We start from the raw sequence: 24,036 nt of genomic DNA on the forward strand, positions 1-24,036 counted from the left end.
TGGGGCGACCCTGTTCCCGCATTGCCGGATTCCGCCCTGCATTCTACGTGGCCGAGACCTGCTAGAGCCGCTCTTTTACGTAAACGGAGCTTTCCTGGTGCAGGACACGATCGAACCGACTCAAGCACCACACGCGACGGATTACCCTTCCCTGCCCTGCAGCGCTCTTTGCAGTGGTTCCTTGCGGAACAGCCCCGCCGCCGCCAGAAACTGGGAACCCCGGTGAGGGCGCCCGTTCCAAGTATTGTTATCCATAGGGCGGGCGCGCGCAGACTATGGAAGGCCGGCCATCATGATGCTGAACCCCAGATCCTACTTGTACTCCCGCCGACAAGTTCCCTCCACCTCACCAACCCTTGCCACGGCAGCCCCAAACACTGGTTTCCCATCCAAACGGAGAGATGAAAACATCACCGTCACTCCCATCAAGAACTCGAATGCAGACCTCACCAGTCGGCCGACCACTGCTATGCCCAAACGCAAGGAATCTAGCAACCTAAGCCGCAGCCCACCAACCACAGGCACAACCATGGCCGCTGCCGTTGCGCGACCAAACACCCCGACGAGCGCAGTCCAGATCCCTGTCAAGAACAAGCAAGAGGCATCTTACTCCCACAACTCCCGATACGATGCTCCACGACGGCAGGCCTCCAGCCAGCGGAGGCGCGATAGGCACTCGCCAGATGGCCTCCCACCCTCGGTGGCTGCTTTGCTTGCCATCACAAGTATCCCGCCGCCCAGTAAACGAGCGGGCTCCCGGCAACGGATGACTGTAGACTCTATTGTCCCACGGTCTCAAGTCTCGGAGAAGGAGCTGAGCCAGGAGCTCAGTCTATCATCGTTCAATCGCACCCCCATGGATGTACTTCTCAGTCCGCCGGATGAGCCTATGGAGGAGGACGCATCTGTTACTAGCGATAGTTGCATGGCTTCTGTTCTTTCCACTCGTGCAGCATCCTTCGATAGTCTGCCATCCCTCGGGGATTCTTTGGGGACAACGCTACCCTCTGTCGATAGTCCCGTTACTCCAAGAAGCAGGCGGTTTCGTCCGCCCCGAAGATCCCTTGAGCCCGTTTCTTCTCCGCCGGGTGAGCAGGCAGAGCACCCTCTCTGGGTCGATCCAGATGTCGAGGTTGATGAAATGGATTTCAGTGTTTTCGATCCGTCGGCAGTATCAACGGACAAGCAGCAGGCCAACGTCTTCTTACCGCTCAAAACGGCGTTCAAGTCGAATCTGACAGCATCGCTCCGCGCATTGCGCTCAGCGGCCCGGTCGTTGTCGACGTTTACGGCTTCTTCGGTCCCGCCGGAAGATCTACTTACGCGCTCTATTCTCACTATGGATCCTCGGGTACCATTTACAGACGAGCGGCGACCGCCTGTGCTTGACGAGGAGCCAAGTGAGGCAATGCGCCGATACCTTAACCCTACAGATAGTGCCCGGCTCGATCTACGGACGACCCCAGCCACGGGACCTACGACACGCAGTTATACGGCGTCCATTCAAATGCAGACATACAAAGTCTCACGTTCTAAGAGCGCCCCGGCCACATCAACCCGCAAAGCATCCTCGCCACCTCCGTCAACAGCCTCAACTAAATCCCCGGTTCCCCCTACGTTCCCCCCAGGTCCTAGGCAAAGAGAAATTCGCGAAAACGCTGATTTTATTCGTATTGCCGTATTGGAACACCTGATGCGCAAGAGGGGCAAGTTCGACAACTCACAAGAAGGGCACGCTCGTTGGCTGTTGCCTCCCAGGAAGCCGAGTGCGAAGCCTTACGAGATTGGGTCTGACGGCATACCTATTCGATGGATTCCGATCTCTCAAGACACCTCTTAGTCACTCGACAAAAATGTTGCAGCAACAAGGTCACAAATCCGCGGTGAAACGAAAAGCGTGGAGCGTCATATTAAAGACTCAGCGCAAGCACCAATCAACAATCAAGGCTCGTGTGCTTTTCTTCACCATTACCCCATGGAAACAGGGTATACTGGCCCCAGCCGACATGCAACTCACGGTTGGGCATGACGACAAAGACTCGACCAGGCCAACGCTCAACACGTGTCAATACCGTTCGAAGCGGAAGCAAGGCGACTTGTGCGTCACTTTTCCTCGGCGACACCCAACCTAACAATTCGGGATCTGACCGACGAATCCGGCGCCTTCCATTTGCACACTCCGCCGAAATCGCAAGCTCCCGACCCGCCGTTTACGTTAAACCACACTAGTCTTCGGCACTCGCGAAAACACGCCGACACGCCTCTTGCGTAAGACGCTTTCAGGGTTCAGATCATTTAACCAGGGGTAGGGCAGCCCTGTGTGTACTACCCGACGTTTCGGTCGGTAGCGATACGGGCAATGCACCAGAAATTTTCTAGAAGATATTGGTCAGGAACAGAGCGGTCCGCTCTCCCGATTCCGTCCGATGAGCCTTTTTTGGGAGGGAGGATTCGCTATTCAGCGCCTAATGTCACGAATTCAGTGACATTCATTTACTATCCATTCTGGAGGGTGTTTGCTGATGGCCCTCAAATCGGGGTCCGGGCTTTTCGGATGTGCGACACAATGGGGAACCTGGGCATTACACAACGCTGTGATTCTCGGAATTCCCATCCTGCGAACTGGAAGCCAGCGCGAGCATCCATACAGCTGGTTCAACACCCGTTAAACCGAGCTGGTGTTGTCGCTCTCTGATTCAGCACGTCCAGGGTCAACGTTCTGGTTAGCAATACTTGTTCCTACTGTTGGCCCTCGGTCAATTTGATTTTCGGGAACACCCTTTTGTTTTTGCGCATTTTGCGGTTCACCAGAAATACCCGGCAAGCGCGCTCATTTTTAGGGCATCATTACCCGTACAAGCCTTACTTTTTCTTTTCCTTTGTTGTGCATGCATCTTGTTTGCAGGGGTCCAATCGAAATGGACAAAGGTTGCATTGGGAAGGTGTTGATCTTTGACTTGGTTTGGCAGATTCAATGAGCATGCATCCTTGGCGTTTGGGTAGGAGCGATCATACAGTTCTCAGATCATTTACAGGTGTAGAAGGGATCGCATGGCTCCTTGTTTTCTGTTTTCCGCAAGGTATCCCGCATTGCAGGTGGGATGTCGAGGACTTGATGCGCAAGACCCTGGGAATTGGTCCCTGCATGACTGCTTAACTTGGGTTATCGTGTTTTGGTTATGAGCGCGCGGTGCGAACCGCAAAGCGCCAGCAGTGCCTAGTACTGCACTTTGAGATGCATAGAAGTGCGGCTAGGGGTCTGGCAGGCGGTGTGATCCGTCCTCTTTTTTGTGCATATATACCCAGTCTATCCCGGTGGGCTGGCTCGCATGGCCGGATGGCCCTCCGATTAGCTAGTTAAGTGAAACTACATTAAGACTACGTCGAAAATATTCTTGTGAATGTGCTCGCATCCGTTTGGGGCATTGAAGTCCAGACTTTCGCCGCAGGGGCCCTTCCTGATCACCTTCCAGATCAGGGAGGATGTGCTGCAACTTACACAGTACTTGTGCGCACTGAAGTGGATTCATGCTTACTGCCTGCGTCTGTAGCCCTTTGTTCCAATAGAGACCAAAATATCCAAGATCCCGAAGAGGAAGTTTTCCACATGCGTCAGCAGGTGAGTGGATTACCCATCGTTCGTTCGTATGCCCTAGGATGCTAGCGGACCTGGTTGCCGATATGAGCAGTCCCAGCCAAATATATAGTCTACTAGCTCGAACTACGTTTCTTCAAGGCAGGAATTGTAACAAGGGGCATTGGATCCGTGGGCAAGACATCACCGCAGTACCTACTGGCTTCCATTGAACGGCTGTCTAGCCGGTATCGAATATGATAGTAAAAGGCGGCGCCTCATAAGGGTTCAGCATGACTATCCAATAAGAGAGTCTGAATAAAACCCATGGATCGATTGTACAGAAGTCTATTCATAAACCTCCATCTCCAACCTTAGCTCTATCTCTGTCCAGCGCGCCGTGCTACCCGATATCTCATAACAACCCTCTGCGTCGTGTTCGCCGTGTTCGCTATACTCGCTATGTTTGTCAGGTAGTCGTGTTTTATCTTGAGGAAGAGCACCACCAGCAGGACATTTGCAAGCAGCCAGACGACACATAGGAGGCCAAGGCAGAGCCAGAACCTGTAGTGCCATGCTATGCGCTGGTAGCTCGGTATCATAATGACTTTCCCTGTGGCTTTGATAGTGATGGTAGTGTGTACGCTCCTGGCCTCACGGCTCATAAGTAGTTGATAGTTGATAGATCGCAATGTCATTGAATAGTCTCTACGCTCGTTTGGTGTCAGCTTCGTGAAGAGGCTGTGAGCGGCTTGCATGGGCTAAGAATGGTTGTAGGACCAAGGACCCTCCGTCTAGACTCAGCTCACAACGGCAAACTATCAGAATTCCTATTTTGTGATACAAGGGTGAGTCAGAAGATGGATGAGAACTCATATGCGGTTGGTTATCTTTTAACTCAATGGAATGTACGCCGTTACAGGCGACCCAGGATGGCTTGGATGGTACAAATTCAATTGCAGATACGACCGTAACGATCTCTCCCAAGCAGCCTGCCGCGTTGTTGGAGAATAATCATAAGCTTGGAACTCAAGAAATTAGTGACCTTCTTCTGCCGGCCGTGACTATCAGCATTGTTTACTATGGGTATTTCTCCTGCAAGATGAATGCGAAGTTTATCATAGCTCTGTGTAATAGCCAATTGATGACGAGTGAAAGGATCAGGATACAGATTCTCCTCGTCCACGATAGAGACCTACAGAGTTTGCTTCACGTGGGGGGTTTACCTAAGGTGAATACAGACATAGCATTAGCCTAATTTGGTTTCTGATATTTTGGCTCCGGAGTTTCCTCTAAAGTATTGAATCATCCTCTAGGCCTACCCTGCCAATCATGTTGGCCCAAAGCCCCGGGGAGGATGAGCGCAAGGTCTTCAAGTCTCACCAATCAGACATTGAGCCAATATTGGCTCCAGCTATAAGTCTTCGCAGAGGTATCTGGAAGTCCACGTATGGGCACGCGGCGCAAGGCGACCGTACTCCACTGGGTAATAAGAGATATAATACTCACCGCGTTGTTGATCGCATTTTGCAGAAACACTGAAACAAACCAGCTCTTTCGGTTTATCAGATTGCGGCCTCCACATCGAAGCAAGACATGTTTATATCACTCTCTTCGCCAGACCGAAAAAGGATTGACTAATTGCTAGCCTCACAAAACGCTGTAACAGTCTTTCTCGCTATAATCCAACTACCGTTCCTCGATGCTGTTCGCCCCAATGAATGTGGCATCTCCCAGTCATTTGAGGTGAGAGGCCTCTAGAGCCCGCTGATCTTGTCCAATTCTGGATATACAGTTGATAGGTGTGAACCTTCGTTCAAAAGCTAAACATGACGAGATAAACTAGCTAGCTGGTCTTCCTTCGGCACTCTCTGACTAAGGATGTTGTACGAGACTACGAGGGCCATGCCCAGATTGAGCTCGGGTTTGATGAAAAGGCCGGCCCGAGGGCGCAATTACATCCCACCGTAGAAGCACAACCGGAGAACCCCAAGGCTGTCATCTGGGGCAGTTGTGCGCCAAGCTGTCGTCTTTGAATTTTCCTATGGTGGAAAAATAAAACCGGCCAGAAAGTTTGTTTGGCAAGGCGCGAACCCCCGTCTCTTGGAAAGAACTTGGCTCTTGGAATTAGCCAAGAGAATTGCATTCAGCGATGTCTCCATATACACGTGGATACCTCCTTGCAACTTAAATGTGCCTAAACGGAAAGACATTATACTTGTCAATCACTGAACTGGTACGTAACAATATAGAAGGTGCAAAGTTGTGAAGGCGCCGTTAAAAGGTGATCCAATGGCACCACTTTGGGGCGTTATACCTGCGTGCGACCACTGAAGCCCCTATTATATGGGGGTTCTCTCACTGGAGCCCATGTCGCCAAGCCCGCCAATGTCGCATTCATAGGGCAATGCTCAGCGAATCGCAAATTGTTGCAGTCCCTTAATCAATTTCCCACCAATTGGTGAGCCGTGAACCGCATCACGGTGAACTATGATAGCCTCTTCAGTAGAGATCACCGCAATCCACCATTGGTCCCTGATATTAGAAAACCAATATATCAGATAAGCCGCAGCCTTGGCTGGGAACGGGGATGGATTGTAAGTTTGCTTTTTGGAGTATAAAGAGCTCTGCCTGTTCGGTGTTTCAGATCAGCCTGATAGACTGCATCCTTCGGTAGTTTCAGTGGACCAGGTACCTGTACTGCAAAATGAAGAGATCACTCCTATCCTTGGCAGCCGGCATTACCGCCGCCGCGGCGGCGCAAACTTCATACCTGGCCTGGGCAACGGACTCCTTCCTCAGGCGCGGCGTCACCCAGGATTTCCACTACACGACGGCAACGTTGTACTTGGGATACGAGGCTGCGTACAGCTTGACCAAGAATGAGACTCTCTATTCGTGGTATCAGAGCCAGATTGACGGAATCCTCAATGATGACGGCACGATCAAGAAGTGGAACTATTCGTTTCACAGCCTTGACGAATACGTAAGTTACATCACTCATCGAGCAATCTGGGGTGTCATTTTTAGTCGCAGAAGATGCACTATAGCAATCACCAAGAGTGCTAGGCTCCTTTGTCCACGAAGCATACCCTGGGGATCTGGCGGCTGACTGGTGTCTCAAGCGCATTGCCAACAACTTCATCTACTGGTACGAAGAGACTGGCGATGAGAAGTACAAGAATGCCGCAGATATCGTTCGAAACCAGATGAACAACCACCCACGCACTCCATCCGGAGGCTTCTGGCACCGCGAGCCCACTTACCCCAACCAGATGTGGTTGGACGGTATCTTCATGGCTGATAGCTTCTACGCGAAGTGGACAAGCCTATATGACGCCGATAACGTAAGTCACTTCCAAAATACGATTGAGACGCATGTCGAGGCCCAGCCTTGCTCCGGCCATGAGGCCCACCGCTCGGCTCGTCCACCAGAGCCATGCTTTGACGCCCCGTCATTCCCAGTTTAGTTTTAGTGCTGATCAATATATAGACCACTGCATGGGACGACATTCTTCTGCAGTTCGATAACATTGAAGCTCATTGCCGCAATGCCACCAGCGGACTACTGGTGCACGGCTATGACGAAAGCAAGAAAGCGGTCTGGGCAGACCCAGTGACCGGGGGAGCTCCTTTGGTTTGGAATCGCGCCGTGGGCTGGTACTTCATCTCCCTTCTCGAGGTCCTTCCCATCTGGCCCCAATCGCACGCAGGATACGCCAAGCTCCTCAACTACTTCACGACACTTGCCGCAGCTCTGAAAACTACACAAGATGAGTCAGGCGGTTGGTGGCTGATCATGAACGAGCCTTACCCCGGAGCCGAAGGGAATTACATTGAGAGCAGCGCATCGGCAATGTTCACACTCGGCTGGCTGAAGGGTATTAGACTTGGATATATCAGCAGTGATGAATATCTCGAGGTCGCGAAGAAGGGCTATGCGCTTCTGACCGAAGACTTTGTGATTCCCAACGCGAACGGAACCATGAGCTGGGATGGTACGGTCGTAGTTGGTTCCCTCAGCAGCAACGGATCATACGAGGTAAGTACAGTCCAAAAAATTTTGCGCAATGATCTACTTGCTAAGAGACCATAGTACTACATCAACGTGCCGATTGCGATGAATGACTACAAGGGTGCTGGGCCTTTCATGTTGGCTGCGTATGAGATGGAAAGCTGGGCCTCAAGTGCATAAATGGCCGAGGTCGGATATTTTCCAGCATGGCTCTGTCTTGCTGAACAATATAAATTAGCTAATAAAGCTCACCATTGAGCTCTAGAGCAAACCAATCTAAAAGATAGCTATTCCAACATTCCTATGCTCGATAACGTCGCCGTAAATTGGCAAAACTAAGGTGGAAGGATTTGCCGTCTGGTTGCTTCACGACCAATTTTACGTTCGAGGCTGCGGGATGCACACCCTCGATGGCTGTGCAGCTGCCATACACAGTTTGGTTTCGTAGAGTATTGCCTTGATCGACTTTAAGGGGAAGACCGGCCCCAGATCTGCAAGGTGGAGTATGTGGCGGGAAACGGTATGGACTGATGTAAGATGTGCGGGGAGCGCAGTAGAATGGAAATTCGGCCCAATGATGTGACGAGGGAATATAATGTATACCTAAAGTAGTTCGAGCCGATAGGCAGTGTTTGGGAGTTGAGACACTTGGTCCTCTCCGTCACAATAGAGTCGCTGAAGGTGGAACGGAATCAAGGGGACGATGGATGTTGTGAAGATAGGGAAGATGCATAATCGAAGTACATCTGCTAGTTCTTGTGCTAGAGCTACTGAATACCAGAACCAGATTTGTTGCTCGTCTGAGCCCGGTTGATACACGTCGAAGACATGAGTGGAAGACTACTCTGCACCAACTCGCAATATCCTTTTCGACTGAGGCTTTCATTCGATAGGTCGACTAATCCAGAATTATGGCCACTAAAAGCAGCTTCGCTCGCCGAAAAGTTTCCCAATAGGCAAGTCTCGGATGGAAGAGACGAAACCGGCCACAGCTAGCGAAGGCAATTGCGGGGTGAGCTAACTAGACTGCCTGGGCAGCCCTTATATTCGATTTATAAGTAGGTGTTCCCCTACTGCCCTATGGGTATTATCAGGTATTTTTTTTTCCTTTCCATCGAACGTCGACGACATTATTTCTTCTAGAGCTTGAACGAGTCTCCTTCAACATGCCACACGCATCAAGCCCGACCCCCGAGGCTCCGTTGTATGTGAATGACGGCCGCTTGCTACCTGAGCAGACCGGCTACTTGCGACCTTCATCACCGGACGAGCCACTTGAAGTGTTGCGTGATCGTTATCATAATGACGGATATCTATTCCTGAAAGGGCTGATTCCAAGGAACGATGTTATCAAAGCCCGAGAGGCATACTTTGAACTTCTATCTCCTAGTGGAGTCCTTGCTCCTGGGACTGCTCCTGCGGACGGCATATTTGACAGTTCTAGAAACAAGCTCGATTTCCCAGGGATAGGAGCCGGTTCTGCGGATGCAAATGGCCGACCGAGTGGTGGGGTCTTCGTTGACCTCGCCCTCAAAGCCCATACTGAACCATTCTATAAGGATGTATTCTGCAAGAACCCTGCGCTTCTAGCCTTCATTTCCAAGTTCACCGGCTGGAATGAGAACACTCTGGCATTGACAAGAACTCTGTTGAGGAATAACACCCCTGGAAATAAGGCCATAGGCGGTGAGTTTTCTCTTGTAACCGTGGTCAATGATCCCTGACTGGTCCAGTCCATTACGATCAGATATTCCTTCGCCACGGCGAGGATACTAGTGTAACAGCTTGGGTTCCGATGGGCGACATCGCATTGGATGGAGGAGGTCTCATATATCTGGAGAAAGGCCAGACACTAGGAGAGGAGATCGAAAGGGACTTTTATCGCAAGGCCACAGAGACCGGGCTGACCGAGTTGGAGGCAAAGGACGCTTTCAACAAAAACATGATGAGTGGCGGCCTTCTCGCCGATGGACCAAAAGACTTTGGAGAACAGTACAAGAGGCGCTGGTTGGTCACTACATACGAAGCTGGAGATGTAGTCCTGCACACTCCATATACCATCCATGCTTCGACAATAAACTATGATGCCAAGAACATCATCAGGCTCGGCACTGATTTGAGGTTTGTGGACTCTTCACGACCGTACGACATGGTAAGCCGCGCTGCCAGACTCACTCTATGTCTACTAACGCTGCGCAGAGGTGGACCAACGATTACAGGTTTGGCGATGGGGTCTAATAGACTGCTTCGGATTCAGTACGAGTTTATTCTATCTTAATCGCATGCATTCAAGCTGAACACTGTGAAGGTGAAACACTATCACTAATGGAAGTCAAGCTCAACACCAGCCATGCGAAGTGAGATGGTACAGGTGGCTATGTTCCGCCCGCGACATTTCGACTTGACCACATGTCGACTTTGCCAGAGAAACATAATTAGAAACAATTAACTCAGGCTCGTCGACTGTACTCAATGCAAGACTACGGCTGCGCCCTGTGCGGGACCCACTTCGTAGATCACGGCACTCGCGAGCTTACGAAGGTTCGCCCCCTTCATGCAACGAACGAATGCAGTAATCATGAATCAAAGCAACCCTCTTCACTCAGCTGGAATAGTTCATCGGAATAATCCATCTGAAGTAAAAACAATATGTTGATCAGAGGATAGGGTGGCGAAGCCCATTCCTCTGGGCAGGGGTCTGATTTCGTTTCAGATTGCCGAGTCCCTTGACTTTGAAACGTCAAGTGCACGATGGCCCCCAGTGCACTCTGCTGACATCGTGTGATCTCAAGTTGAGGAAAACTACACTACAGATAATTTTCAACGATCTCATAGTTTTCAGCTAGATCCGCCTTTCTCCCGCTAATCGGTTGAATACCGACTTTTGATATCCAAGCAGTCCGCTTCCTCGATCCATTCGAACTGTGACAAGGCAGTCCGCAAGTCGACGCCAGACGACAAAGGTCTGCGTTTCATTTGACCAGGCGGCGCGCGACCACGTGGTTTAGCGACTGAAGAATCTACAACAGACCTTGCCCAGTGTCAAGTCAGGGTGGGGTATAAGCATTTGGAGCAGTCATGTCGAACGATAGATACCAGAGTCTTAGACCAGACGACCGCGATGAGATAGACGACCTGGATGCGCATATTGACGATCATATCGATCTAGACGAGAAGGACTACCTCCACACGCCGCGACGTTCGAGGCGAGCTAAAATCCTTGAGGCATTGAATCGCTACCGCTGGGTAATCGATGGGGTACTGATTGGGCTCATTGTGATGCTGCTCTTAGATCGACATTGGGACTGGCGGAGCAACGGCGAAGATGAGGGCCTCGAAGGTGCCGGAGACGTGACAGGCTTTGCGCCTCAGTGTAAGTTTGTGTCACCCGGTCCTCTGGGTTCTATGCACTATGGTACTGATGCCCGACAAGTTTCCCAGAAAATTGTTACTTTCAGTCCAGATCCTATGTTCGTGCCTGAAAACACGTCGGAGTTTTGGTCGGACGAAGTTCGTCAGAAGTGGCTGGGACTTGTCCCTAAGGGCCTGGGATATCTCAACATCGAGCACCCCGAAAAATACCGCGACCTTCCTGCCACACTAGTCGGCTATAAGGGCAAATACGTTGTCACAACATCAATGACCCATCAGTTGCATTGCCTGGTAAGAATTTGAAGCCATGATGACTCATGGACACCATCTAATGCCACCTAGTATTCGATAGCAGAAGTGTTTAGTGCATATACCTCGGGAAACCAATCTCGAATCCCCTTCGAGACACCATGGCATCTCGCACACTGTTTTGTAAGCTCTAGCCCTGAGTAAACTTTTCGTTCCTGAAAGCATACTTACGATGGGCATTTTATGACTGACCGTTATCTCTGCAAAGGACTATATCAGGCAAGGCATCATGTGTGCAGGTGACGTTGCCCTCGAAGGACGGCAAACAACTTTCCCAGAAGGTGAGTCATACTTCGCACAAATGGCTTACGACAAAGCTGTGAGAAGTTGTACGGCGATGGTTCGCTGACCTCATCATAGGATTTGATGGTAGTGATGGTTGGGACGCCAAGCATGTGTAAGTAACGATACTCCTGCACCACCGAGAAGATTAGAGCTAACGGCGTTTCGTACGCACCAGGTGCAAGTCGTATGACGAGGTCCTTGACTATCTCAATAGAAACAGAGCTGATGACGAGGTTTGGATATGAAAGTATGGTTAGGACCACTTGCATTGGTTGGAGTTAAGGTATATGCGATGAGGATAAGAGGTGTTGGCGTACTAAAGTCCCATCAAGACAACCCACGCATTCGCAAACAGTATAGTAGGCTGCGCACGTGCATGGGCGACAAAAATTGAGGACTAGATGTTGCTAGCCACTCAAATCTTGGATCATGATTACTTGAGCGTCACTCCATCTGTTTGCGACAAGCATCCAGACATCTCTGCCTCTGTAAAGGAATTGAACAACCTTCTGCAGCGAATATGGCCCGAATGCAATCAAAGTGTTATCCAGTTTCTGTGTTGGCATTCAAGGGGTGTTATGCCCATGGCTTGGAATTCCGGTGTTGTCTGAAGGAGTTAGCCCAAGTCAATCGTGCCAGCCCAGTGGGTGGAAGTTAAAGCGCCAAACTGCCCAGGTATGCTGATAGCACCACTGCGATACTGAGACATGTATTTGCAGCCAATCTCTCCAACCTGACGCAATCTCATATCTCCGATGGACAATTTTGAGGCTTCTTGTTGGCTCGCGACTATAAAGATGGGCCTTACACCGAGGTCGGCAACTGTCCGATATTGCGTGATTCGTCGTGCGATGATGCCATGCATACAAGATGGAGTTACTCACGCTTATAAATCGAGATCAACTTGATACATTAAAGCCTCGCTTTGCAAGATAAATTATACAAACAAGTACCTCAAACCAAATAATCACAATCGCAAAAATGCCTACCGAGTTCATTAGTGTAACCTTTCCCAACTCAGCAACGGAGATCAACTCGGGACCTAACCCGACTGATATTGATCCGACTTATCTTGTTCGCTACGCAAGAACTCTAGATGACTATGGATTCAACTACACGTTGGTGCCGTACGGCTCGGGGTCATTTGACCCCTTCACCATTGGTGCTACAATAGCGGCAGTGACGAAGCAGATCAAGGTCATCATCGCACTGCGTCCCAATACAATGTACCCAACAGTGGCTGCAAAGGCTTTGGCTACGCTAGATCAGCTCAGTCAAGGACGTGTAGTCGTACATTTCATTGCTGGGGGAAGTGACGCCGAGCAGGCCAAAGAAGGTGACTTCTTGACCAAGGATCAGCGATATGGCCGTTTGGAGGAGTACATCAAGATTCTTCGTCGCGCCTGGGAATCTAAGGAGCCTTTTGATTGGGAAGGGAAGTATTATCAGGTGAGAACCCTAGTGCAAGAATGATTCAAGTGACTCTCGGTAGCTGCTGGGGAATGGCCTGCTTGAGACCAGTTAATGCTTTGCGACATTTCGTCACCACTACAATGAGGAATGATTCGCTAACACAAGGACTAGTTCAAACAATTCAGCAATGGAGTCCAGCCAACCAAAGGGTCGATTCCTGTCTCAGTTGGTGGCTCTTCTGATGAAGCCTACCGCATCGGAGGGTCCCTAGGCGACATATTCGGGTTATGGGGAGAGCCGTTGAAGGAAACCAAAGATCAAATCGATCGCATCTACGCAGAAGCTGAGAAGGCTGGCCGTAAAGACCGCCCAAAGATCTGGGTCACCTTCCGTCCCATCACCGCAGAGACTGATGATCTCGCTTGGGCCAAGGCCCACCGAACGCTGGACGCTCTGAAAGGAGGCAAGCCTCTAGGGGGAATTGTGCCAGCGACCAGTAGTACGCCTCAGAACGTTGGGTCTCAAAGATTACTCGAGATCGCAGCCCGCGGCGAAGTGCAAGATCGTGCCCTCTGGTATCCCACAGTAAGTCTTCCACTCATCAGAATAGATTCATGAGTACAAGCATTGCGAGCGACGAATGGTTTGATCGTGCACACAGATCATGGGGCAATCTACTAACTGCTACCTCGCAGGTCACTGCCACCAATGCGCGAGGAGCATCTACTGCACTGGTTGGCTCTTATCAGACTGTCTCCGATTCCATCTTGGACTATGTCAACCTCGGCTGCGAGCTCATCTCCATTCGTGGGTACGACAACTACAATGATGCCGTTGACTATGGCCGCTACATATTACCAAACGTTCGCGAGGCACTGGTAGAGAAAGAAAAGGGCACAAGCGAAGTCAAGGAGCCTAATGGTTCTAGTACCGTCCAGACCGAATCTGGCTGAGATCGAATTCCCGATGATAATCCCAAATTTCCTTGTTTAAATGTGCGATAAAGTAGAAAGCGAATATTGTGGGAAGGACACTTCCATATGAAGCTATTAGATTGAATACAACGAGATCTACGATTACTTGCCGATGATTTGCAGAAAACATGCCCAGTTCTTACATGTCTACATAGCTTGCACGCATCTCATTTTGCGCGGTGACAGACTTCCGTCTCGTAACATTCTTCATTATGAACGTCGGCGTTGCATTCACTCCGAGTAAGCGAACAGCGCAAAGTGAAAGAATCATATCATATGCTGGAGAGAGTTTTGCGAGCGACGCGCCGTTCACGTCTGCATACCCCGTGAGTGTGCATCGTGAACAAGGGAAAGAAATCGGTCTTGATGTCGTAGGGCCGAGCAGGCATGCTGTGCTAGTCTGGGTCTAGGCTCTATATCGACAGGGGGTCCCCTGGGCGAAACTGGGATACTGATTGGGGTACCACATCTCGAAGCAGGTCCGATGCATGACAGCGCAATTAAAGTGCCCGGCACGCTCTTGACATGTTCCAAGTTTCCTTGCTTTGACAATTGGATAAAATGAGGGGCGCTCCCCAGCTTCGATTGCCGAAGCAACCTTCGATTGAACTGTCAAGCTCGCTTGACTTGACGATGGATCTTGGTGGTGGCTGTCGGTGATTCCAGAAATGCGGTTTTCTACGCTGGCGATTCTGGCCTTTGTCGGGGGAGCATTCGCAAGATGTTCGGACGACAGATGCTTGCGGGGTGAGAATAAACATACAACGCCATCACGATGTGGACTGTGAGGCTAATACCGATTCAGCGGTGAACGGCGCGCCGTCGCGATCCAGAATATCCGACTGTCAGAGCTTCTTTAGAGTTACGGTAACGCCATCAACAAGGTATATCAAAACAGTGTCTGTGTGTATGGTTCCTGTGTCTAATTTTCGCATAGCACCGTCACCACGACGGTCAGTGTCGGAACCACTGATATCACTACAGCCACAGCCACGAGGACCGTCATTGCGACGGAGGTCGCATCGAAGAGATGGGAGAATCAACGTGAGGTTCTCGATATCCTATTGAGGCGTCCTACACGACCTTTAAGTTCTGCGACCTCTGCGGCGCAAAAGACCCCCAGATACGCGGCAGCGTGTGCTTCTGCGGCCGCATACTCGTCCGCATGTTCCTGCTTGGGAGTGAAACACTCTACAATAACTGTCTCCACTGCAAAAGCAACGAAGACAGTCATCGTCTCCAAAGCTACTACCATAACTGCGGTGAAAACCGTCGTAACGACTCAATTATATGTTCCCATCAGTAATAGCTCGGCCATTTTCGCCAACTCCACCAGGGCGATTTTCACAAACTCGACGTCTTTAGGCAATAATGGCACAAGCTCGACCACGCTCTCGATCTCTGGCTCGACACTGACCCAAACTGATTCGATGAGTCTGACGAGCTCCCAGTTGATCCCCAATTCAGTCAGCAGTGCTAGTAGTGATGGCCGCTCTACAAGTTCGGGTGATATAACGTCCAAGGCCGGAACAACGGCTATCACGACAAGCTCTGCAATGTTCGCCAACAGCACGAGAGCGTTCTCACCTTCGAATGCCACAGCTCCATCTCTCAACAGCACCGGCATCGGTCACTTTCCAAACACAACCTCGTTGGTGCCAGCTGCCAATGCAACAAGTACAGGTCGTTTCCTGAATACGACGACCGTTTCAGCTGTAATGAATGCGACAGTGCCGACAACATTGGCGAAGCCCGCTAATATGACATCCGCACCATTCTTGAATGCAACATCAGCTGTGGTGAACAGCACGACCTCTGCCCCGTTCATCAACACAACGGTTGCGGTCTTAAACGCGACAACTTCAGCACCTTTTCTGAACACGACAGCACGACCGTTAAACGCAACGTCCGCGGCACCTTTCCTGAACACCACGACTTCGGCGCCTTTTATGAATGCTACCAGCATTCCGATGTTGAACACCACGAGGCCACCGTTTGCCAATGCAACTACTCGCCCGTTTTTGAACTCAACCTCAGTGCGTTTCAGCAATACAAGCACGTCGGTCGCCACCCCGACTCCAACGACAACGCTCGACCTGACTTGCGGAGAGACCGCAACTCCTTTCATGCTCCAAGTTTCTCAGCCTTCTGGTCTTTTCGACGGATGGTTCCTGAAGATGGTCGGAGATGCTATTCTGTTCAGCTCTTCCGCGAATTACTCGACCAAGTTCAGTGTTGAGAGCTCAGGGCACCTCTGTGCTGTTGGGTACATTGGTGAGAGTGGACACCCCGCCATTGGCATCGCCGAGACCAAAGATGGCCTCACCGGGAGCGCCATATATTTTGTCGACGGGGCAAGGGTCAAAGACATGGGGAAGGTGGGATATGGTGCACTCGACTGTGCTGTAGACGATGATCTTCAGTGCGGCGCCCGAGACATGGAGCACTGGGTTGCCTGCGGGCTCGGCCTTGATATCTCCAGCGATGCAGGGCCGAACGTGGTTGTCGATACATTCAACTGTACCAGCATTAGTTTATCTGCTATTTATGAATAGAACTTTGGTTCTTGCCATGCCAAGAATCCCCAGCACGCCGTTCTGTATGACGAGGGGAGGGCAGATTAGTCATCGCGACCCACAACGTCAGCACGCTTACCCTGAAGGATACCTAGACAGGTCTGGGTTTTTCGGCCTCATTATGTCGACAACGCGTCCTGGGCCTGACAGCAATCCCGCAGAGTGGACATCACAATTCTTTTAGGCGGGCGGTCTGCTGTTGCGAAGGTTGAGCGCTCATCCTGTTCTGCGCGTTGTCTGACGCGACGGGCATCCGATCGTGACCCATATTCTTTCCAGTTGCCGATCAACCTTGGCTTGTGACCAATGGAAACTCAGACAGGGGAACGGCATGAAGAAGCAGTCAATACTATAGCCAGTGTTGTCCGCCTATTCCACGCCACCCAGAGGCCCTTCCGAAATTACCATGGGTCAACCAATAGCACGCGTACCTCTGAGAGGCGGGCGGACAACACTGTCGACACAAGCCAACTGACCCATGTGATCCGGGTCGACCGTGAGAAGAAGGTCGCTTTGGTAGAGCCGAATGTGCCCATGGATATTCTTGTCGAAGCCTGCTTGAAGGAACGTCTGGTGCCGCTTGTTGTCATGGAGTTTCCCAATATCACTGTGGGTGGCGGGTTTTCCGGATCATCCGGAGAAAATAGTTCCTTTCGTTACGGGCCTTTCGACTCAACAATCAACTGGATTGAGATCGTTCTCCCAAACGGAGAGGTCAGAAGGGCCTCCAAGACCAGTAATCCTGATCTGTTCTGGGGAGCAGCGTCAGGCTTCGGGACGTTGGGTGTCGTCACCCTCTTAGAGGTGCAACTGAAGGCGGCAAGGTCATACGTCGAGTTGACATACCACCCTTTTTCGACAGTATCGGATGCTTCCGCCAACATGCAGAAGCAGGCCCAGGATGGCGCTGTTGATTTCCTGGACGGGATTGCGTTCTCTCCCAGTCTCACCGTCGTCTGTTCAGGGCGCTTAGTTGACGAAGTTCCAAGCCCAGCCTCGCCCTTGCGCTTCGCAAGACGTAAAGATCCTTGGTTCTACTCACACGTGAAGCAGCGGATGGGAGGTACTACCAGGCCGACCACGGACTATGTGTGCCTGGTAGACTACCTGTTTAGGTTTGATCGTGGAGGCTTCTGGGTTGCCAAGTACGCTTTTAGTTATTTCTTTACGCCGTTCAACCGCATGACGCGGTCGTTGTTGGACCGTTATCTTCGAGCGAAAGTCATGTACGCTGCGTTGCATAAAAGCCAACTGGCAGACGACTACATAGTCCAGGATGTTGGTGTACCATACGAGCAGGTCGGCGAATTCTCCAGCTGGCTGGATGCAAACCTAAGGACATACCCATTATGGCTTTGCCCCTTACGTGTGCGACGCGATGCGACTGATGCACGACATGGATTGCATGCGGAGTTCGCCGATTCCACCACACCAGAATTCCTCATGAATTTCGGGATCTGGAGGCCTGGTTCTTTGGATCATGACCAATTTGTGCAACAGAACCGCGGTCTCGAGAAGAAAGTACAGGAGCTGGGAGGGAAGAAATGGCTATATGCCCATGCCTACTACACTGAAGATGAATTTTGGGCATCCTATGATAGAGAATCATACGATACTCTGCGTAGGACATATTCGGCGACCTATTTGCCCAGCGTATATGACAAGGTTAAGGTCGATCCTCAGAACCGAGCGAATCGGAAGAAGCCCTTCCACGGAGTCCGTCCACTACAGGGCCTCTATGGAGTATATAAGGCTTGGAGAGGCGGCGATTATTTGCTCGTAAGGAAGCAATCGAATTGAAGGAGTTATTTCAATGTGCTGGGCCTGCACGGTGAATACGAGTTGGCTCAAAAATGAATCAGAAATCCAGGTCGACTCAGCACGATGAAGTTACCGAAGCCTTCTTCAGTTTAAGTTGTACTATAGGGATGGAAAATATAGTAATGGCAGTATATTCTCATCATTAGACATTCCCGTATGTTATGCTAAGTTTTCTCTCTAATTTAGATGCTGCTTCGCTTTACGACGAACGCGCCTCTCTCCATGGTGTTGACGAGGATGTACCCACTCTTGAAGTAGGGGTAGTGAGACCAAGTACCCGAGAACTCGACGATACCGCCATCCTCGGCGTCGTCGTCTTCAGGGTAGATATCAAAGAAGCCAACCTCTTTGACACCGGCGCCAGTGGGATCCTGTGGGATGGATGAGACGTCCAGAATACGGAGACCGGTACCGTAGTTGCTCTGGTATGCGAAGCCGTCGATGACAAACTGGTTGTGGTCGATGCCCTTAGTGGAGCTACGGTACAGACCGGTAAGCTTGGGAGCCTCAAGCGATTTGATGTCCCAGAAGTAGCTGACGGGGTAACCCGCAGCTCCCTCACCGGCCTCGTCGACCTCATCATATTCGTCGTCGAGAACGAGATACTCCTGCCATTGCTTGTCCAGAACCCATCCCTGGTGTGTGTAAGATGCACCCTCGTAGCTGGTACGCGAGATGATGGTGGTTGAGTTCTTGTCGGTGACGTCGAAGATAGTGAGCGTGTCTTCATTGTAGCCATAGCACACTTCACGCTCGTTGTACTTCTCGTCAGGTCCACGGTAGACAAGGCATTGAGCATCGTGGACATAGCCGTCGCCGCCAGCGCAGCCAGGGGAGAAGGGGGCACTGGGGTCCGTCAAGTCAATGAAGATGAGACCGGACTTGCAGCTGCTGTTTCGCGGCTGGGCACCGACGGCAACTGCGTACTGCATCTCCTCGTTAACGACGACATTGTGGGTGCGTCCAACTGGGAGTTCGTTGAAGTGGCCGGTAAGGTCCTCCTTGTTGTTAAAGACCTTAGGGCTTGCTGGGTCAACCTCCAGAAGCTTCGACATGTCGAAGATCTGTACTCCATGGTAGTAAGCCTCGGAGCCGATGACGATGTAGTTCTTGTATCCCCGGATCTCCCTCCAGAGAGAAGGCTCTGCCGTAGTGTATTGGGGCAGGCGTCCAAGGTAAATCAGCTTGCCGTCCTTGTTAATCTCTGCGAAGGCAGCACCGTCACTTTGTGCCACGGCAACAAACTCCCTGCCCTCCGGGCTGGTCCATCCCCAGGAAGAGGAGCCCTCTCCACCGCTATTGCAAGTGTTAGGGGTCATTGACTTCACTTATAGAACGCAGCATGGCTCTGGTCGATACTTACTTTGATCCTAGGTCTGCGTGGCTCTTGAAGTCGTAAAAGTCGATCTGTGTCATGTTAGTCTCTCGAAAAAGAGTATATAGACCAGCTTGACTTACGGCGTTGCAGCGGAAGGTGTTGTTAGCATCACCCGGAATGACAGCAGCTACACCATCTTGGCAAAGCACAGGACCAGCTTCGGCGCTGTAGCTCTTGTACTGAGTGGAGTCATAGACTCCCTGGGCCCGACGAGAGTCCCACAGGGCCTGTTGTGTTGTGTTAGTGACATCGACTCTCTATCTTCTTGATATGTGACGACCTACATGTTTCTTGCTCATGATAGTCTCATGAATCTGCCCACTCTCGTATATTTCTTGCTTGGCCGGGTTGGCAATCTCCTTTGCAATAGCAAGTTGAGATGCCGCCAAGATGGCAAGAGATCCCAGGCTGTGGTACTTCATGATTGCAGCTTGATCAGGTGTATTGAACTGGCGATGAACAGCTGGACGACAAAGTCGTACAAGTCATCCTCCCGTGAGGCAACTTGAGCCTACTTATATCGGCTTCCCGAGCGCTGCCGGCAGTCATTCCATGGGTCATATCACGCTATCTTGCGGTGCATACCGAAAAGGGTAGGCAGATAATACCCATGTCACGGCAACAGTCGTGTGTAGCATTTTTGCCGCTCGGCACAGCTTGGCAAAGGCTTGGCGACCCCAGATGAATCCGGTTCACGATGGACTTACACGCGTGGACCAATCAGATGGCTCGCTGATAAATTCGACAATTATCCCACGATCGGCGAGCCAAGGCGTTAAATGTACGCCAGGACGGTTCGCTGCAATGCTACCTTCTCGTTGTGCGAGCCTCTTCTTGTTGCATAGGCCAAGCGGTAAAGGTTAATCCAGTCATGTGGGGGGCTTTTCGCCATACTCGCATTTGTTGACGCCTTGGATGCCCAAGTCCGGAGATGTCTTGCTGCTGCAAGAGCTATACCCGCTGACTGGCCACTTGTAAGAGTATCAAAACCCGAGTGCTACTGTAGGGGTGAATATGCAAGCCACCATCGCGGCCCCAGTATTACGATCATGTTTGCCTGCGCCTGAACCGATATCCGGTTGAGTTGCATTGAGATCATCCCGGCATGCTGCCATCTGAATAAACACTTGGCTTTTCTAAGCTTTCCCGGCACGGTTAGGAGCGGCCAAGAGTAGAAGCAGAAGCATGTCGGAGCGTCCCGTCGCGTATCTCAAGGGCTTCTAACTCCGAAATGATACTACAGATCTGATTTAAGGCGATGGAGTCAATTTCTGCTTCCAACGGCTTGGCTGGTCTAAAGCAAGTCAAGTAACGCAATATCGTGAGGTGATGATTCTGTTTGCAGCAAACCCGACTTGAGTCTATTCAATGGAACTCTGCCAATGCCTTTGAAATCAATGCCCAACGTAACTCAACTGTAGGGAAACGTCTAGCTCTCAAACACAACATAGCACTCGGAACCGGACTTCGGAGTTCAGCGCAATGAAGTCACGAAAAGGCTCTTTACGGTCCAAGTAGCGCTCATTACGGCCGTCAAGGTTATTCTGGTTCCGTGCCTTCTTAGCATTCGATACAGTTACCCAAGAGGGAAAGTCTGGCAGATATAGAAGAGCCTCGCAAACTTGGAGCTATGCATGGCAAGCTTGGCAGCGGATACCTGTAGGTAGTTCGCTTGCACTTTTGATTAACTATGAATGAATGTAAGACGTAATAGACTCCTTCACTAGTCTAATTTGTGGGCACCCACAACGAAAAAGCCTCAGACCAAGGTAAGCCAAGTGTATACGACGTGAAACTGCCCTAAGCGCTCACTACCCAGGGACGGAGGGCCAAGAGAATGTAATTTGGTTCTGAGCAAACATACCAACCCCGGGATTCCAACATTAAAGAAAGGCAAGAATTGAAGGCCTAAGAAGGAAACTCGATTCAACCACCCTGAATAGATCTCCTGACTTGATTCGCGGAACCGAGTGCTACACACCCGTCAAAAGGTGCTTCTAGACTGCGAAAGGTTTCTGACCGTCGTATCGTCCAATATGGTCGGAGTTCGGCAGGCCGAAAGACCCTCGCAGAGGTGCATAGTCTGGTTCAGCTGCCGCACTGCGTGTCACCCTGAGGATCGTCCCATTTTCGCCGATTGCTTCTGCAAGGGCAAACTTGACTTTCTTCCTCGGGACCCGAAGAGAAGTCTCGAAGCTTTTGCGGTCAACCTCACCTAGGAGCTCCTTGAAACCTTTCCCGTCGGTTGCGTAGAATCGCCAGATGCGCGTTTCGGTATCGCCGTTCCAGCTGACATGGAGCGTAGTACTGTCGCCGGACTCAAGAGCTATGAGGGAAGGCTCTTCGTTGGGAATCCCTGTCCAGTTATATCGGAACGCGCGATAATTTTCAACCCCAGCACCCAGGTCTCCCGAATCCATATATGCGTGAAAGATCGCGGTTCCGTTCGGGAGGAACTCAGTCACAGCACCTTCAGATCCCCAGCCTACTAAAACATTGCCATTGGGGAGAGTCTGGGTTGAACCTTGAGACTTTGATAGCAAGTCATCAGGGGGAAAGAAGCCTTGGACCAGTTCAGCTTCCCACGAAGTCGTATTGAGCCTCACGATCTTCCCGCTGCTTGTTGGCGCCGTGTGAACTTCGTGACCTCCGCCATGCTCAGTGCCATGCGCGCTGTTGTCATAGAAGCTTATAATTTCTATGTCAGCTGACTGCTTCATCCATCGTGCATGGTGCTGAAAGCAGAACTTTGTGTTGTCGGGGACTTTGAAGGTACTGTCTTTCCCATTGAGTTTCCAGATAATGCTTCCGTCGGTGCCGTTAATCTTATGGATGCTACATGCGTCCCTTGCAGAGATCAGATAGTTTCCATCGGCATCCTTATCGACGCTGTTGATGTGGAAATAGTCCCACGCGTCTGAGCTGTTGTATCCGGAGCCGGCTTGTCCAGGGTTAAGAGGCAGAATAGCTTCTGTATTGATCCTTCATCAGTCACCTAAGGCAAATATCATAGGGTGGTATAACATACCGTCTGGGGAAATATGATCAAGACTAGACCATTCGAATAGAAGATCGCCAGTTGTGATATCAAGTTCTGGAAAGGTCAGCTGTCTACGACGTATCAGAACCATTAGCAGCTCATACCCTGAATGATGGCGTTCACAATCCATTGCTGCTCGGAGCTGCCTCCCCAAGGAGCCAAATCTCTGGGTACTGGTTGATAGACTTGTATCAAGCCAGTTTTCTCATTGACAATGTGAAACTCATGTTTGTCGACGAGCTTGTGATTCCCGGCGCGAAGCTCTCTTATGGTCTCGTAATGTGAGTCCATGAATGTGACATGGCCATGACCGTGCCCATAACCTGGGTTATGATCTCCTTCAAAGCTGAAGATGATGTCCTTACCATTCCAGCGCCCGGCCTGGAAATTTGTCGTCCAAATACTGTAGATGCCGTATCCAGACCACACGAGATCGCCATCGTCCCGGAAGATGTATGGCCCTGCCTGTCTGGGACCATGCTGTTCGGTTGGTGTGTCAGGCAACCCGGCGAACGGAGCAAGAAAGAGATATCCCTTCTCGACATCCTGAGTAGCTGGGATCGTGATATTCAGCCGAGGAGGAGCAAGGTCTGAGCGAGACCTGAACTGCCAGTCCGCGTATACTGGGAGGCTTAGGACGGACAGAACTCCGAGATACTGAGCGGGTCTCATGGCGGTAGTGTTCGGATTCGACGGGTACTGGCTATGTCAGAAATCACCTCCATCTTACCAGTGTTGAGGAGGGTACATTAACCTTGGCGAGAGAACATAAGCCCTAGATAACCCTTCTGTATTTTGACAATCCGCAGATGTCCAAGTGAGTCTGCACTCCACGTATTACCAACTGGAAACAGTAGTTTTGGTGTGTAATTGAGCTTTAGTCTTTCCACTCGGTGCTACGAAGTTATTTCATGACTATAAGAGGAGTAGACTACTGGTCAAGACTATGACGACATAAACAGCCAATAGAGGCCCTCTGGCCAGAAGCCGAAGTCGCAATCCTAGCAGGTATGAATTGGCGAATCACTGCTGAGTAGAACATAAATCATGCTTATGAAATGCATTGCGCGAAAACTAAACGGTGCTCCAAACCTTGCAAGAGGGTCTAAGTGTGGTAAAGTGCAGATGCACAACGCAGTGAGTCACCCCGAAACCACATCCGTTTGGACTCTTGAACCCACATCTTCCATGCTTGAGTTCGTTGCGTGCTAATCGAGCTAGATTGCACCACACCTTAGCCTCTAAATCTAGACGCACCAAATCCTTAGAAAGCTCCTTG

At 50.8% G+C, this 24,036-nt stretch overlaps 9 protein-coding genes across 9 annotated transcripts; 7 read left to right on the forward strand and 2 right to left on the reverse strand.

Annotated features, from left to right (window-relative positions):
- Positions 1 to 292: 292 nt before the first annotated feature.
- On the forward strand, positions 293 to 1,840 carry JN550_000325 (uncharacterized protein; the record flags this gene model as incomplete). The annotated part of the gene is made up of 1 exon (XM_049314660.1): positions 293 to 1,840. One exon carries the CDS (start codon positions 293 to 295, stop codon positions 1,838 to 1,840), a length of 1,548 nt encoding a protein of 515 aa, XP_049177614.1.
- A 4,441-nt stretch (positions 1,841 to 6,281) lies between these two features.
- JN550_000326 (uncharacterized protein) lies at positions 6,282 to 7,769 on the forward strand (the record flags this gene model as incomplete). Its single annotated transcript, XM_049314672.1, has 4 exons — positions 6,282 to 6,560; positions 6,625 to 6,921; positions 7,068 to 7,616; positions 7,671 to 7,769. The coding sequence occupies 4 exons, from the start codon at positions 6,282 to 6,284 to the stop codon at positions 7,767 to 7,769; spliced, it is 1,224 nt and encodes a 407-aa protein (XP_049177615.1).
- A 986-nt stretch (positions 7,770 to 8,755) lies between these two features.
- Positions 8,756 to 9,827, forward strand: JN550_000327 (uncharacterized protein; the record flags this gene model as incomplete). The annotated part of the gene is made up of 3 exons (XM_049314682.1): positions 8,756 to 9,275; positions 9,323 to 9,741; positions 9,789 to 9,827. The coding sequence occupies 3 exons, from the start codon at positions 8,756 to 8,758 to the stop codon at positions 9,825 to 9,827; spliced, it is 978 nt and encodes a 325-aa protein (XP_049177616.1).
- An 840-nt stretch (positions 9,828 to 10,667) lies between these two features.
- Positions 10,668 to 11,800, forward strand: JN550_000328 (uncharacterized protein; the record flags this gene model as incomplete). Its single annotated transcript, XM_049314693.1, has 6 exons — positions 10,668 to 10,962; positions 11,023 to 11,252; positions 11,304 to 11,393; positions 11,479 to 11,551; positions 11,631 to 11,667; positions 11,731 to 11,800. The coding sequence occupies 6 exons, from the start codon at positions 10,668 to 10,670 to the stop codon at positions 11,798 to 11,800; spliced, it is 795 nt and encodes a 264-aa protein (XP_049177617.1).
- A 736-nt stretch (positions 11,801 to 12,536) lies between these two features.
- JN550_000329 (uncharacterized protein) lies at positions 12,537 to 13,921 on the forward strand (the record flags this gene model as incomplete). Its single annotated transcript, XM_049314704.1, has 3 exons — positions 12,537 to 13,004; positions 13,140 to 13,553; positions 13,664 to 13,921. 3 exons carry the CDS (start codon positions 12,537 to 12,539, stop codon positions 13,919 to 13,921), a joined length of 1,140 nt encoding a protein of 379 aa, XP_049177618.1.
- Positions 13,922 to 14,610: 689 nt separating this feature from the next.
- On the forward strand, positions 14,611 to 16,497 carry JN550_000330 (uncharacterized protein; the record flags this gene model as incomplete). Its single annotated transcript, XM_049314715.1, has 3 exons — positions 14,611 to 14,689; positions 14,748 to 14,826; positions 14,880 to 16,497. 3 exons carry the CDS (start codon positions 14,611 to 14,613, stop codon positions 16,495 to 16,497), a joined length of 1,776 nt encoding a protein of 591 aa, XP_049177619.1.
- Positions 16,498 to 16,824: 327 nt separating this feature from the next.
- Positions 16,825 to 18,318, forward strand: JN550_000331 (uncharacterized protein; the record flags this gene model as incomplete). The annotated part of the gene is made up of 1 exon (XM_049314726.1): positions 16,825 to 18,318. The coding sequence occupies one exon, from the start codon at positions 16,825 to 16,827 to the stop codon at positions 18,316 to 18,318; it is 1,494 nt and encodes a 497-aa protein (XP_049177620.1).
- Positions 18,319 to 18,521: 203 nt separating this feature from the next.
- JN550_000332 (uncharacterized protein) lies at positions 18,522 to 20,139 on the reverse strand (the record flags this gene model as incomplete). Its single annotated transcript, XM_049314737.1, has 4 exons — positions 18,522 to 19,635; positions 19,703 to 19,746; positions 19,798 to 19,944; positions 20,002 to 20,139. The coding sequence occupies 4 exons, from the start codon at positions 20,137 to 20,139 to the stop codon at positions 18,522 to 18,524; spliced, it is 1,443 nt and encodes a 480-aa protein (XP_049177621.1).
- Positions 20,140 to 21,714: 1,575 nt separating this feature from the next.
- JN550_000333 (uncharacterized protein) lies at positions 21,715 to 23,429 on the reverse strand (the record flags this gene model as incomplete). Its single annotated transcript, XM_049314748.1, has 3 exons — positions 21,715 to 22,688; positions 22,746 to 22,811; positions 22,862 to 23,429. The coding sequence occupies 3 exons, from the start codon at positions 23,427 to 23,429 to the stop codon at positions 21,715 to 21,717; spliced, it is 1,608 nt and encodes a 535-aa protein (XP_049177622.1).
- Positions 23,430 to 24,036: the final 607 nt, after the last annotated feature.

Source organism: Neoarthrinium moseri, assembly GCF_022829205.1.
Source record: "Neoarthrinium moseri strain CBS 164.80 chromosome Unknown scaffold1_Wmoseri_CBS_16480, whole genome shotgun sequence".
Lineage (NCBI taxonomy): Eukaryota > Fungi > Ascomycota > Sordariomycetes > Amphisphaeriales > Apiosporaceae > Neoarthrinium > Neoarthrinium moseri.